The sequence below is a fragment of the Lepidochelys olivacea genome (assembly GCF_965140295.1).
Source record: "Lepidochelys olivacea isolate rLepOli2 genome assembly, chromosome: 2".
In the NCBI taxonomy this organism is placed as follows: domain Eukaryota; kingdom Metazoa; phylum Chordata; order Testudines; family Cheloniidae; genus Lepidochelys; species Lepidochelys olivacea.
The window spans coordinates 247,678,482-247,694,930 of record NC_140412.1 but is presented as its reverse complement, the minus strand read 5'-3'; the positions used below and the strand labels follow the sequence as shown (position 1 = coordinate 247,694,930).

The window sequence follows — 16,449 nt, the reverse complement described above, 5'->3', positions numbered from 1 at the left end:
GCTTTAAAGCCAATGCAACTGCAAGCAGGCCTGGATACTGCTGCAGGAATAAGAAAATGGGGTTTTCAGTGTTTGGCTTGTACACATTTATTATGTTATTAAAAATAACTGAGTAGCACATTTAGGAAACGTTCTACAGGAGATTCCTGCAGCAGCTCATCGTGTGCATAATATGTTTTCTGTGTGCACTTCTCATACAGCATTGCAGAAACATAGGCTCCTTAGGACCAGGATTTAAAGGCTTTTCTAGACTTTTTGGCCTTTGCTAGTTTATGTTCTACGTGCCAGTCAAGGTGCTAACAACAGTCAGAAAGCACAATACGATGTACACGTGTTACTCAGCAGTGTGCAATAAAGGGTCATATTCCTTCAGTAAATATTCCAGTTCATGCCGCCTGGTGTCCAAAGCAAGGCAGATTAGCTACAATATGGAGAATCATCCATTTTCTCCACCCACTGGTTATAATAGGGCAACTCTTCATTGTTTCTGGCTGGAAGAGGTACCCATCTGGTAGGGGATTCTAAAAGGCAAAGAGGTGTTCATTTGGTTTGAAAAGCTTCCCTCTCTGTTTTATGTGCCTTGAAATATGTTACAACGAGAAGGCTGGAGGATGTGCAGTAATCCCTGCGAGGTGTTAAACACAAAGAGCGGGTTAAGGTTATTCAGTTCTAACCACAGACATTCCCCCCAGCCTCATTCACATTTTAATTACTTCACTTCTCCTTTAGTACATAGTGGCTGCTGACATGCTTATATCTAAACAGTCATTGGTACAGCATATTTCAGCACCACCACTCAGGAGCAAGAGTAGCTGTTGGAGAACCATGTAACCAGCCCTTCAGCTGAATCTAGTTAACCCAAATCTAGTGAATGATCCCCATTCCATTAGACTTGGATTGTTTTCTTTTTCAGGTAATATTAACAAAGAGAAAAGGAGAGGGCAATGTTTCAAACAAAGGCCCTGATCCTGAAGACCTTACTCAGGCACAACTCCCATTGAAATCCCTGAGAATGCAAGACAGTGAGGGGAAACAGAGTCAGTCAAGGAAGTTTTTTCCTTTAGGGATAATGCATATAAGAATAAAGCAAAATAAATTAATATAAACAGAAAAAGCAAAGAAACTCCCCAGTCCTATGACCCTAGCACTGCCTTCTCATAAGAATTTTCTCCCATCTCTACACACCCAATATATAGCCCTTCCCTTAGCATCTGTGCAAGAGGTGGGAAGCTGAGCTGAGATTAACCCCATCTTCATTGGGGACCAGGTCATGCCCCAGGGAAGTTTGCATTGAACTGAGGATTGGTCTCAGTGGTTGCATATTTGCTAAATCACCTGGCTCCCAGAATTACCCACACTCTACAGTTCTTTCAATTCACTTTATCATTCATCTCTATATGAAGAAGAGAGGCTGCTTACTTAAATTGTCTTCATCTTCCATATTGGCCGCACCAGGACTTAAATACTTGAAGGGCGCGATGAAGGTTGACAATATGCTTACTTTTTCTGGAACAAAAGGGAAAAAAAAGTATGTATACTTATAAAATCGGGGTTTCACCAAAGCCCAAAACATTCAGATTTTTACCGTACTCTTTTCCGCCCATTAGGAATGTTGGCAAGTCTATTTTCATAGAATTATAGAGCTGTAGGACTGGAAGGGACCTTGAGAGATTTTCTAGTCCAGTCCCCTGCACTCAAGGCAGGACTACGTATTATCTAGATCAGTGGTTCTCAAAGCAAGTCCGCTGCTTGTTCAGGGAAAGCCCCTGGCGCACCGGACTGGTTTGTTTACCTGCCGCGTCCACAGGTTCTGCCGATCGCAGCTCCCACTGGCCACGGTTCACTGCTCCAGGCCAATGGGGCTGCGGGAAGCGGCGCGGGCCAAGGGATGTGCTGGCCGTCCTTCCCGCAGCCCCCATTGGCCTGGAGCAGCAAACCGTGGACAGTGGGAGCCGCGATCTGCCAAACCTGCAGACGTGGCAGGTAAAGAAACTGGTCTGGCATGCCAGGGGCTTTCCCTGAACAAGCAGCAGACCGGCTTTGAGAACCACTGCTATAGATCATCCCTGACAGGTGTTTGTTTAATCTGCTCTTAAAAATCTCCAATGGTGGAGATTCCACAACTTCCTTAGGAGATTTATTCCAGTGCTTAACCACCCTTACAGTTAGAAAGTTTTTCCTAATGTCCAACCTAAACCACCCTTGCTGCAGTTTAAACTCATTGCTTCTTGTCCTATCCTCAGAAGCTCAGTAAAGTCAGTGTTGTTTTGTGAGCAGAGTCAGTGAGTTTGCTCTTCCTCTGGGAGTATTTGATTGAGGTTCTACTTGTAATAGGATCTTTATTCAAATTTGTCAGCAATGTAACTCTCCAGACAGGATTTGCTGAGGTAGCGCTTGCCTCATGTGTAGATATAATGCTGCTAGAGAGTATCGTGAAACACTTTTCATTGTGACTTTCACCATTCTATGCTGATTAAAGGAGATTGGTAGTTGGGACGGAGGGCTGCTATTATTGCTCCCTGGAGAAAACAAAACAGTTAATGGGAGTCAATTGCAGGAATAGGATTATAGGAATTGCCATAATTGGATCAGACCATTAGTTCATCTAGTCTAGTTTCCCATTTCTGACCCTGGCTAATAGCAGCTGCTTCAGACGAGGTAGGTTTCAAGAGCCTGCTAAAGGAAGTTATCGAATGACCGACCTACAGGGAAATTTTCTTACTGAGAGATTGACTCATGCCTCAATGCATGGGGGTTTTATATTTCTTCCCCAAATCATGTTTTTTTATTTTTTTAATCCTTCCTGTTGTGATTCTGGATGTTCTTATTATCCAAACAAACATCCAGTCCTTGTCTGAATCCTGCTAAACCCCATAGTCTCATTTATACTGATTACTATCGCTGGCAACCTCGTCATATAATCCCATTCATAAATGTATCAAATTCCATCTTAAAACTATGACTACCAGGCACTTTCAATAAAAACAGCATTGCTATGCTGAGAATCTCTCTCTATATCTGTATATTGGGAAAGAACTTTTACTAATAGAGACACATTAAACCTGATTACATTGCAGATGTGTATGCTATTTAGTCAAACATGTATCAAAGCTCATTATTCATGGAAGCATCTACAGTATTATAATCAATGCTGCTATACACCATATTGGGCTGTTTTACTTATATCTTGTACCATATTATTCTGAAATTCACCAAAAACTGAATAATGAATAACTTCGTCTAATTAGGCCTGGAAAATAATTTTGAATGTGAACTTCTCTTTTGGGAGGAAACATTTCCTAAACTTTTATTTTTCTTAGTACAACTTTCCTTGAAACATATGGCTAATAATTTTAGATATGATTCCTTGTTTAGCTACCATTCCACAATGTATTCTGACATAGAAGTCTGTTTAAACTCGTTCTGTTTCAATAGTATATCTGTTGGCTTGTCAGCCTTGTTTTGCCTGGGTTTGCAAACAGTTTTGTCTCATATTAAAAGGTGTGATCAGACTCCAAAATAAACTGCATATAGACATTTGTAACCAGCAAAGCTTGGTAGCAGCACAACTCAACTCAGCTACAAGTACAAGATGAGTGTTCTTTCTTGCGTAAGTGCACTAAATGGTATCTCCACATAAGAATTTTTAGTCCATGAACCTTTTAGCCTATGTTAATTTATAATTTATCGTGAAACATCCAGCTTGAATTGTAATTTTATTAAGGGATTGCAGTGATGTGATGAAGTGAGAGAGTAAAGTTCACATGCTTTAGCCAAGAAACTTTCCCAAATGAAATAATGTGTGCTGAGGTGTTACTCTGCTTTGTGATATCAGGGAGAAATGTGATGCTTATGTAACACACTTGCTTACTGTGTGTGATCATGTCCCTCTTTCTGGTGCCTGGCCCTGGTGAAGCTAAAACCTGCTGACATTCACACCTAAATCAAGTGAGTAACTTGTTTAGCTCAAGAGGTAATCGTTTGTGCTTTCTACAGCTGATCCAAAGCCCATTTGTGCTGAATTCTCTGATTTGATCTCCAGCAATGAGTGTGGTGCTGTATATATGAAGATATGGTTCATTATAAAATGCATCCCTGCTGGGACTTAATTCTGGTGGACCTCAGACATTCAGAACCAGCTTGCCTAATAGAAAGGATGGCATACACTAAATGAAAGTGCCCCCACTGAGAATAAAGGCTGCTTCTTACTCACAGCTAATGGAGTTATTCCTTTAGCTCAGGTAGTAAGGGCATGTGACAGTGATGCTGAAGATTCTAGTTTTTATACTTTCTGATGACATCATGCCAAATTATATGCCCCATGTCTATTCTAGAATGCTATCTTTCTGTGATGCTGCATTCCTGAAGCTGCAGCCCCTTTAGCCTGTAACTTTGAATCTCTACTTCATTATTATTTGTGTTGCAATAGCACTTAGGGGCTCCAGTCACAGAGCAGGACCCCACTTTCCTAGGCCCCATCCAATTGCACTGACTAATTAATTCATTGCATTTATATAAGGGTTAAGTATAGTTTTCTAATGCATTATTATTACATGAGACAGCGTTCTGTGACGCCTCTTTTGCCCAAGCATTTGTTTGGCTGATGGGCCTGATTTGTAATATGACTTGAAATTTCACATTTTATTTTAATGGACCCCTTAGCCATCTCGGGTTTCTAATATTTTTTCCCCAAAGATCTTCCTTATTTCTTCACTTTTGCATGGCAGAGAACAGAGACTTACTGCAGTGGTTTGTGACAATGCCACCAATCTTAGAACTGCAGATCAGAATGGAAGGATTAATTATATCACAGATACAACTTGGCCCCAATTTACACAAGAATATGGCTCAATCAATAAAGATGATAAAGATTAGAATGTAGGATTTAAACCCATTGGCTGAGGAATGGAAGATTTACTATGTGTCTGAAAAAGCAGAAGGGGAGGTTTCTTGAATGAAAGATGTAAGAAGAGAAGGGTTGCTATGTGCACCTAATGCAGACAAATTACTCGGTCTGTGGAGGAGGAGAAGACGGATGGCAGAATAATTAAATTGAGGTGCTTACAGGGAAATAATCTGTTTGGAGATATATCTAAAGGTATGATCATGCACTTCCATCTCTCGTAAGTTATTGTCTATTACCATATATGTGCCATGTAACACTAATTTAGGTTTATCGTCAATGGCAACATTCAGTATTATTCTTGTTTACTGTTTCTAACAAGATTAGGGGAATTGGGCATTCACACTTTTAAGTCCTCATATATTTTAATGTCCATCACAATTAGTCTTATCTCTGGCAGTTTGAAGAAATCTCATGAATAAGAATAAAGGAGGCTGCTGGATCTGAAAAAGTATCGTGGCTCCCCAGAGAAATACCATTAAAGCATCCTATCTTTTCCCACTTTCTTCTGCTTTTACACGTCCTTTCAAAGGGAGACTCAAGATCTGCAAGCACAAAATTTGAGCTACTATTTTACTTTAAGTTTTTCTGTAAATAAGCTTTATTTACTTGCATTAGAATAAGGCCTAGAAGACCCTTGTCATGAGTTGAGTGAAACCTTCTTATGGGTTGAGTCAAAACCTTATTGAGATTGATAGGTGTGACCTCACCCTTCAATTAACATAACTTTAAGGATAAATAACCATGTAGACATATCCTATGTGACCTTGGGAAAGCTAGGGAGAGAACTTGTGGGTCTGTTGGCTAAAGAGGCTTGGAGCTTTAATCTTTTGTTCTTGGTTCCTCCTGCATTTGAAAAAGCAGGACTCTGCACATGCCTTATAAATAAACAAGGTTCCATCAAAGAAATTATTAGACTCCATCAATTTTTACTTCCAAATGGAACATCTCTACGGCCCCAAACTTTGTCTGGCTACTCTGGTCAAACAGGGGCAACCCCAGAAATGAAATCAGGATCCCATTGTGATAGGGACAGGACAGACACAGTAAGATACAGTCCCTAACCAAAAGCGTTTACAATGGAAATAGACAAGAGAGACAACGGGTGAGAGGGGAAATGCAAGCACAAAGAGGTAATATGTCACACAGGAAGTCTGTGGCAGAGCCAGGAACAATACTGCATCTGCCAAGACCCAGTCTGCTGCCCGACCCAGAAACCATCCTTCCACACAAAGCCAAATGACTTAAGCTCTTGTCCAGTACCTTAACCACACAACCATCTGTCCTCTCAGTATAAATCCCATGTGCATGCAAGATGGAAGAAAAAACAAAAAACTAACAAACCAAACCAAAAAAACTATTTGGGAAAGGAAGCAGATTTCTTAAGAGGTATTTCCCAACAGCAGCAATTAATTTAAAAAAAAAAATCACACAAACTGTTTTGACAATATCCTTTTAAATTACAAAAACAAACCAAAAACTATGAGCCAAATTTTTTCCCCATGTTTGAAAAAGAACAGCATTTAATCCAAACATTTCATCAGATCTTAATGTATCACTAAGGGCTGCCAAACTTCTGCTAAATTCTGCGCTTTTGCAATGTGGCTTTTGCCCTGTGGTTTGTTGATCCACACTTCATAAATACAGGCTTAGTGCTGAGCCAGAAAGATGGGGGTTAGAGTTATATACAGCTGCAAAGAACGTTATCATTTTACTGGACATTGTGAACCTGAAAGTTTTCACAATTAGCTAATTTAAAATAATTCAATTTGTTGACAGCTCAGCCTTTAAACAGCATGATCTGATATTTTTTAAAGTCATATCTTTAAAAATTTTTAAAAGCGTTTTGGTGTTTCCCTGAAAATCGTTAGAAGCATCTTGATGGTGGGCCTAGGATTGAACACATCAAACATGCCCCCAACACATCAGTCCTTATAGACCGTTCCTTCCTTTCCTCTGTGCACATGCCTGTCTGCTATCTCTTCAGTTTCAGTTGGTGAAATCTAATGATAGAACATATCACTAGTTTGGAGTGTCTGCTCTCTTTTTTTGACAGTCTGTCCTGAGGGTGGCACTGATAGCCATAGAATCATAGAATATCAGGGTTGGAAGGAACCTCAGGAGGTCATCTAGTCCAACCTCCTGCTCAAAGCAGGACCAATCCCCAACTAAATCATCCCAGCCAGGGCTTTGTCAAGCCTGACCTTAAAAACTTCTAAGGAAGGAGATTCCACCACCTCCCTAGATAACGGCATTCCAGTATTTCACCACCCTCCTAGTGAAAAAGTTTTTCCTAATATCCAACCTAAACCTCCCCCACTGCAACTTGAGACCATTACTCCTCGTTCTGTCATCTGCTACCACTGAGAACGGTCTAGATCCATCCTCTTTGGAACCCCCTTTCAGGTAGTTGAAAGCAGCTATCAAATCCCCCCTCATTCTTCTCTTCCGCAGACTAAATAATCCCAGTTCCCTCAGCCTCTCCTCATAAGTCATATGTTCCAGTCCCCTAATCATTTTTGTTGCCCTCCGCTGGACGTTTTCCAATTTTTCCACATCCTTCTTGTAATGTGGGGCTTGAAACAGGACACAGTACTCCAGATGAGGCCTCACCAGTGTTGAATAGAGGGGAACGATCACGTCCCTCGATGTGCTGGCAATGCCCCTACTTATACAGTCCAAAATGCCATTGCCTTCTTGGCAACAACAGCACACTGTTGACTCATATCCAGCTTCCCTAGGTCCTTTTCTGCAGAACTGCTGCCTAGCCATTCGGCCCCTAGTAGCGGTGCATGGGATTCTTCCGTCTTACGTGCAGGACTCTGCACTTGTTCTTGTTGAACCTCATCAGATTTCTTTTGGCCCAATCCTCTAATTTGTCTAGGGCCCTCTGTATCCTATCCCTACCCTCCAGCATATCTACCTCTCCTCCCAGTTTAGTGTCATCTGCAAACTTACTGAGGGTGCAATCCACACCATCCTCCAGATCATTTATGAAGATATTGAACAAAACCGGCCCGAGGACCGACCCTTGGGGCACTCCACTTGATACCGGCTGCCAACTAGACATGGAGCCATTGATCACTACCCGTTGAGCCCGACAATCTAGCCAGCTTTCTGTCCACCTATTAGTCCATTCATCCAGCCCATACTTCTTTAACTTACTGGCAAGGATACTGTGGGAGACCCTGTCAAAAGCTTTACTAAAGTCAAGGAACAACACGTCCACTGCTTTCCCCTCATCCACAGAGCCAGTTATCTCGTCATAGAAGGCAATTAGATTAGTCAGGCATGACTTGCCCTTGGTGAATCCATGCTGACTGTTCCTGATCACTTTCCTCTCCTCTAAGTGCTTCAGAATTGATTCCTTGAGGACCTGCTCCATGATTTTTCCAGGGACTGAGGTGAGGCTGACTGGCCTGTAGTTCCCAGGATCCTCCTTCTTCCCTTTTTTAAAGATGGGGACTACATTAGCCTTTTTCCAGTCGTCCGGGACCTCCTCCAGTCACCATGAGTTTTCAAAGATAATGGCCAATGGCTCTGCAATCATATCCGCCAACTCCTTTAGCACTCTCGGATGCAGCGCATCCTGCTCCATGGACTTCTGCTCTTCCAGCTTTTCTAAATAGTCCCAAACCACTTCTTTCTTCACAGAGGGCTGGTCACCTCGCCCAGTGCAGCAGTCTGGGAGCTGACCTTGTTTGTGAAGACAGAGGCAAAAAAAGCATTGAGTACATTAGCTTTTTCCACATCCTCTGTCACTAGGTTGCCTCCTTCATTCAGTAAGGGACCCACACTTTCCTTGACTTTCTTCTTGTTGCTAACATATCTGAAGAAACCCTTCTTAGCATCTCTTGCTAGTTGTAACTCCAGGTGTGATTTGGCCTTCCTGATTGCACTCCTGCATGCCCGAGCAATATTTTTATACTCATCCCTGGTCATTTGTCCAATCTTCCACTTCTTGTAAGCTTCTTTTTTGTGTTCAAGATCAGCAAGGATTTCACTGTTAAGCCAAGCTGGTTGCCTGCCATATTTACTATTCTTTCTACACATCGGGATGGTTTGTCCCTATAACCTCACTAAGGATTCTTTAAAACACAGCCAGCTCTCCTGGACTCTTTTCCCCCTCATGTTATTCTCCCAGGGGATCCTGCCCATCAGTTCCCTCAGGTTGTCAAAATCTGCTTTTCTGAAGTCCAGGGTCCGTATTCTGCTGCTTTCCTTTCTTCCTTGTGTCAGGATCCTGAACTCGACCATCTCATGGACACTGCCTCCCAGGTTCCCATCCTCTTTTGCTTCCCCTACTAATTCTTCCCGGTTTGTGAGCAGCAGGTCAAGAAGAGCTCTGCCCCTAGTTGGTTCCTCCAGCATTTGCACCAGGAAATTGTCCCCTACATTTTCCAGAAACTTCCTGGATTGTCTGTGCACCGCTGTATTGCTCTCCCAGCAGATATCAGGGTGATTGAAGTCTCCCATGAGAACCAGGGCCTGCGATCTAGTAACTTCTGTTAGTTGCTGGAAGAAAGCCTGAACCATGCCAAGACAGTGTGATCTTCAGAACTACGGTGCCCACCTCACAGGGGTGAAAGTAAGCCAGTATGGGCCGGTACGGCATACCAGTAAGAAGTGGCCACCGGTACCAGCCCGTATGCATACTTTAATGTCACTGCCCCTTTTGCTGCCCCTGTTGGTGACCCTGCCATTAGGGACCCTACCGGCAGGGCTGCTGATGGTGGCGGGGGGGAAGGGGCAGCTGCCCCGGGGCCGGCAGTTTAAAAGCACCCGGGGCTTCCAGCCGCCACGGCTGCTACTGCGGCAGCAGCCAGAGCCCCAGGCCCTTTAAATCACCAGTGGAGCCCTGAGAGGCGCAGGCCAGGCAGCGCAGATGGGCTGGCTGGGGGAGGCTGACCCCCAGCCCCACCCCTTCTGCCCAAGGCCTCACCCCTTCCGGGGGCCCGGAGCCGGGCCACCATACCGGTAAGTGCTTAAAGTTACTTTCACCTCTGCCCCCTCAGGGGTAGAATGAAGGTAATGGGAGCTTGTGGGACTCAGCACTTCTAAAAAAATCAGGCCTTATTCACCTAAGCAGAGAGAGACCTGCTCTTGGCTTGAGGAAATAAGGGAGGGCTGGAAACACACTGCAAGTTCTACTCCTAATGTAGTGCCAATCTTTAAAAAAGGGAAGAAGGAAGATCCTGGGAACTACAGGCCAGTCAGCCTCACCTCAGTCCCTGGAAAAATCATGGAGCAGGTCCTCAAAGAATCAATCCTGAAGCACTTGCATGAGAGGAAAGTGATCAGGAACAGTCAGCATGGATTCACCAAGGGAAGGTCATGCCTGACTAATCTAATCGCCTTTTACGATGAGATTACTGGTTCTGTGGATGAAGGGAAAGCAGTGGATGTATTGTTTCTTGACTTTAGCAAAGCTTTTGACACGGTCTCCCACAGTATTCTTGTCAGCAAGTTAAGGAAGTATGGGCTGGATGAATGCACTATAAGGTGGGTAGAAAGCTGGCTAAATTGTCGGGCTCAACGGGTAGTGATCAATGGCTCCATGTCTAGTTGGCAGCCGGTATCAAGTGGAGTGCCCCAAGGGTCGGTCCTGGGGCCGGTTTTATTCAATATCTTCATAAATGATCTGGAGGATGGTGTGGATTGCACTCTCAGCAAATTTGCGGATGATACTAAACTGGGAGGAGTGGTAGATACGCTGGAGGGGAGGGATAGGATACAGAAGGACCTAGACCAATTGGAAGATTGGGCCAAAAGGAATCTGATGAGGTTCAATAAGGATAAGTGCAGGGTCCTGCACTTAGGACAGAAGAACCCAATGCACAGCTACAGACTAGGGACCGAATGGCTAGGCAGCAGTTCTGCGGAAAAGGACCTAGGGGTGACAGTGGACGAGAAGCTGGATAAGAGTCAGCAGTGTGCCCTTGTTGCCAAGAAGGCCAATGGCATTTTGGGATGTATAAGTAGGGGCATAGCGAGCAGATCGAGGGACGTGATCGTTCCCCTCTATTCGACATTGGTGAGGCCTCATCTGGAGTACTGTGTCCAGTTTTGGGCCCCACACTTCAAGAAGGATGTGGAGAAATTGGAGAGAGTCCAGCGAAGGGCAACAAAAATGATTAGGGGACTGGAACACATGAGTTATGAGGAGAGGCTGAGGGAGCTGGGATTGTTTAGCCTGCAGAAGAGAAGAATGAGGGGGGATTTGATAGCTGCTTTCAACTACCTGAAAGGGGGTTCCAAAGAGGATGGCTCTAGACTGTTCTCAATGGTAGCAGATGACAGAACGAGGAGTAATGGTCTCAAGTTGCAGTGGGGGAGGTTTAGATTGGATATTAGGAAAAACTTTTTCACTAAGAGGGTGGTGAAACACTGGAATGCGTTACCTAGGGAGGTGGTGGAATCTCCTTCCTTAGAGGTTTTTAAGGTCAGGCTTGACAAAGCCCTGGCTGGGATGATTTAACTGGGAATTGGTCCTGCTTTGAGCAGGGGGTTGGACTAGATGACCTTCTGGGGTCCCTTCCAACCCTGATGTTCTATGATTCTATGATTCCAAATCTCCCTAAGTATTTCCTGTGGAAATTGGTGGTGTGCTCTTTTGCTTGGCAGTTAATGACAACTATTAATAATTGTGTTTTAAAATGCGACTTTTGACTACAGAACAAGGATTAAACAGATGGCTACCAGTAGTTTGCCAGTTCCATGTGTTTTACAGAATTAGTTCCATTTTCATATTCTAATTGATTACCATAAGCTACTTTGAATGTTGGAGATTTCTTAAATGGAATTCTTTTAAAAAACACAATTTGGACATTATAAACCATGCCTTAATGCATTCGATTCACACTGAGTATGAGATTAGTGAGGATGGGTCAACTTTGATACAATAAAGTGAACTCAGCTGTAAAACTCCCTAAAGACAGCTGCTACTTTTTGCTCTTAACTTACACATGCAGCAAATCAAATATTCACATTGCTACATTCATGATAACCTCGATTTATTTCTGAAAATAAAATAAAATAAAATAAACCCACACACCAGGAGATGATTTTGTTCCTCTTCCCTGATGTGTTCAGTCAGTTCAGACTTGGATGAGCTCACAGTGATTGATAGAAAGAAGTGAGTCCTTACACAAAAGGAAAAAAACAAGAGGAAACTGCAGGAGAAATAGCAATTCCTTTAAACTTACACTGCTTATTACAGGAGGATCACAGATTTCTAAATTGCAAAGTGCACAACCACCAGAATGCATCTCTTATTGCAACAGGAACTTCACTCTGTTTTCTAGGTAGGGATTGGCATCACTTGGCATCGATCTCAACCTTTAAATTTGAATTCAGAATCCCACTGTTGAGTTGCAAGTTTTTCTGTATACACTGCTAGACTGTGCCCCCAGATTGCTGCAGTAAAATCGCCCAGGTGCCGTTCTCTCACAGACACTACATGTAGGAACCCACCACGTTATCCTCTTTTAAACACATCTTTAGAAACTCACCTTTACTGCAGTGCCCACAAATCACTGCCATCTAGTACCGGTTAGACCAGGGGTGGCCAACCTGAGCCTGAGAAGGAGCCAGAATTTACCAATGTACATTGCCAAAGAGCCACAGTAATATGTCAGCAGCCCCCTATCAGCTCCCCGACCCTGCTCCCAGCTCCTGCCACCCACCGGCAGCCCAGCCGATCAGCGCCTCCCCCCTCCCTCCCCGCACGTCCTGATCAGCTGTTTCGTGGCATGCAGGAGGCTCTGGGAGGGAGGGGGGAGGAGCGAGGGCACTGCATACTCAGGGGAGGGAGCAGAAGGGGTAGAGGGTGGGCACAGCCTGTGGCAGAGCTGGGGATTGAGCTGTGAGCACCCCCGGCACATTTGAAAATTGGCACCTTTAACTCCAGCCCCAGAGTCGGTGCCTATACAAGGAGCCGCATATTAATTTCTGAGGAGCCACATGTGGCTCCGGAGCCACAGGTTGGCACCCCTGGGTTAGACTGCTGACTTTCTGTTACCACTGAGACTATTACTGTATGCACCCACACCTCTCTTCACTGTTGCCTGGTCCTTCCCTCTGCTCATCTGCTTATTCACCAGTTGCACATTGTCTAAATACTAGATTGGGATCTCTCTGAGACAAGGACTGTGTTATTTGTTTGTACAGTTCCTAGCACAGTGAGTCCCTAGATCCTTCTTTGCAGTCCCCAAGTGCTAGTGTAATACACATCATTAATGACCATAATAACATTGCCAACAGGTTCACAGTGAAGCTCATAGAGGCTGACAGAGAGACAAGTAGTTTACTCTGCTGTCCCATACACCAAGTGGGCAGAGAGAGATAGTGGAATTTAGCAGCAGCTGAAAAAGAAATGCTTAAAGGGATTAACCCTTCGAGAGCTCCATCTGGCACATGCACAGGGAGTGGGGACACAAACATTTGGGTTCTGTGCAAAAATTTCACAAACTTTAGCGATACTGATGAAATTAATGGCCATCGCATTCAGAACAAATAGAAGGAAAAACTTCCCCTCACAAAGACAGATTCTGAGATGCCTCATACCACTGTGCAAGGACAGAATACGCACACTGTACCTGGAACACTGGGGGAGATCGGTCACAGCATGTGCCAACAGGAAGAGCCACAGGCCAGTTTTTTGTATGTTGCATGGCTCTGGCCTCACAAGGGATTGTGGGACAAAGCCAGGGCAACATCAAGAGTGTTCTGCCCAGAGACCGTGTGTATATGTGATGCAGCCAGATAACATTTGGGCTACAAGCTGAAATAATGCACCCTTCACCATATGAGGATTGTCTGTGTCGCTGCTGCCCCAATATACCAGCCAGTGAAGATGGGAAACACAAGAGGTCCACAATCATTTGGCCAGTCATGATCTAAGACCAACAGCAAAGGAGTGTGTGTGGGGGGGGCAAAGGTACACAACTGGATTTTACAGGGGCTCATACAGCTGCTAGACCCTCTGCCTCTGAAGCATGTACACACCTCTGAAACTGGCAAATATGGTTTGTGGATAATCCTGCCCTGTGACTGACTTCTGTTTTCTGTCACTTATGAGCTGAAATCAGAGCACATTAATATAGGAGCAACTGAATAATTTCAGGGGATTCTGCCAGTATTCAGTTATACACAGTTTTTGGATACAAAAGTGAGGGTTGGCCCATAATATATAGATAACCTGTGGAATTCACTGCTGCAGAAAATCTCTGATTAGATATTGAGTTTGGATCTTTTTCACAGCTCCTTCACAGCCAGTACACAGGCTATGACTGGGGAAAGATGGCATGTCTAGGACATCCATGCTTCCCTGGTAATCCCTGACTGACACGATGCCTTGGGGATAGTGGCAGCCAGCGCTTATTCTGCTCTAAGGTGTGCTGATGGGGACCAACCCAATGCAGAGTAGCCACTGGACTGAATGGGTACAAAGGTGGCTAGAAGCCAGTTTGCTATCCCTGCCCTCAGATACACTGAAAGCTGCTTGGCAACAGCTGAGAAGTTGGCCCTCTGTGCATAAATTTGCTCAAGATCTGCTTTTAATCATTAGTTTTTAAATCTAGTGCATTTGCATTGATTTCTCACATCTGCTGGAGAGATGTGAGAAGTGGAGGGAAATCTTTTCCAGGAGGTGGTAAAGGAATACAAAGTATGTTTACACTGGGTCTGGAAGGCAAATTTCCAGCTCAAGTAGATATACCCACGCAAGCTCCGTTTGAGCCAGTGCACTAAAAAGAGCCATCTAGCCATGGCGGTGTGAGCAGTGGAATGGGTTCATCACCCTGAGTATGTACCCAGGTTTTCAGCTTGGACTGTTCTGTCTTGCCACCTATCCAGTAGCAACACCGCTATTTTTAGCACGCCAGCTTGATCAGAACAGGAGTGGCTATGTCTACCCGAGCTGGAAATTACACCTCCAGGTCCAGTGTAGACAAACCCTCAGTGACATATATTCTGCTACCCTTTGCCTGGGACATTTTTCTCTGGAAGGAAACCAAGGAATTTTGTGAATTAGGAACGGAACTTTATAAGAGAGGAAATTCATCAGCTATGATATGTTTCCCCCTCTGTCTCAGCAGGGATATGAAATTAAGACATAAAACAGCAGAACACATTTTGTCTCATCTGGTAATCAAAGGGAAGACAAACCTGTGGCACATTTTAATATTCAGCATTTCAGGGGAAGGTTTTTGACTGCACTAGGAGGGCTCCCTTTCAAGTCAGAAGTTAGAGGAGCGAATGCCAAAGCCATGAAGGTTTCCTCTGAAGTACATCTAGAAGCTGTTCAATATGCATCACAGTGCATAAAAGGGTCTATCCCTCTGCCTCAACTGGAATTCCACTTTGGTCGATTGCATACAGCAGTTTGGTGTAAATAAAAGTAACGGTTGCTTTTTTATTGATGTATGTGGTTCTTTGGGGAAGGGCCTATCTACTAAGGTACAGTGCTTAGTATCGTGGGGTCCTGGCCCATGACTGGGGCAGGTAGGAGCTAGCAGAATACAGATAAATAACAGTTTGTTGTATTACAATACTGTTAAGAGCATTAAATGTGTAACTTCAGATGGCTCAGGGAACAGGTAAAGGAACAAAGCTTTTTACCTCTGGGCTTCCAGTCTTGTCCATTAAGGACCCAATTGATGATGCTGCGCTTGGCTGCTGACAATTATGTGGCCAATCTCTTCAAATGGGGTTTCTCTAATGACCCACAATGTAGATGTGGTGAACTTCAGACTATGTCGCATATCCTTGATGAGAGCCTGCTGAGCTACTTTAATGGCAGGCTACTGGCTCTTCACCTGGCTGATAATGATGCTATCAAATGGCTGGGCACACTGTGCATACGCAGAGAGAGGGCCAGATTTTTAAAAGTATTTAGGCACCCAAAGAAGCAGTTAAGCACCTAGTGGGATTTTCAAAAGCACCTAGGCACCTAAAGGCCATGGGAACTTTTGAAAATCCCATTAGGTGCCTATCTACATCTTTAGGCACCTAAACATCTTTAATAATCTGGCCCTAAAAGGCCAAAAGTGGTTACCATCTAAATAAACTGTTGGGTAATCTATGGGAAAATCCAGCTCCTAGTAGACAAGAGCGGCTCCTGCCCTGTAATCTGGCTGGTCTTCAGCTGGCTCAGAAGGTCATTGGAGGATTCCTCTTCACTTAGAGGAATCCTCAGGTGGCAGAGACATGCCAAACCCTTCTGAGGCAGGGTGTGTGCCTGGAGAACAAGAGAGCGGTTGGAGTGTTGCTGCACGTCCAGGCATCAGAACAGCCAGCGGCGACTAGACTAGCTGCCAGACAGTCTCAGGAGTGAGGGGTACAAAAGGCAACCTTTGCATCCCCCCGACTTTCTTTCACTGACTTCTACTCATCTGCAATTGAGGCTCTGATCCCCCCCATGTCTGCATGACAGGAAACTACGACTGGCACCCTGGCCTCAGCTTCGGGCCATGGACCAGTGCTCATTCACTGTGTGTTCAGGATAACAACTTGTAATTAGGAGTTAGATACTCAGGAAGTGGAGA

The 16,449-nt window shown here is 44.3% G+C and overlaps 1 protein-coding gene across 2 annotated transcripts in view; it reads right to left on the bottom strand.

Annotated features, from left to right (window-relative positions):
• The window catches only part of ADARB2 (adenosine deaminase RNA specific B2 (inactive)), a 434,991-nt gene that overhangs the window by 153,403 nt on the left and 265,139 nt on the right, over positions 1 to 16,449 (bottom strand). The window contains exon 2 of one of the 2 annotated variants that reach the window (XM_084620362.1): positions 1,420 to 1,506. The exons of the other annotated variant lie outside the window; for it this stretch is intronic. Within the exon in view, the coding sequence (XP_084476488.1) occupies positions 1,420 to 1,506 (87 nt within the window). The remainder of the gene's footprint in view (positions 1 to 1,419; positions 1,507 to 16,449) is intronic. 2 annotated transcript variants of the gene reach the window in all.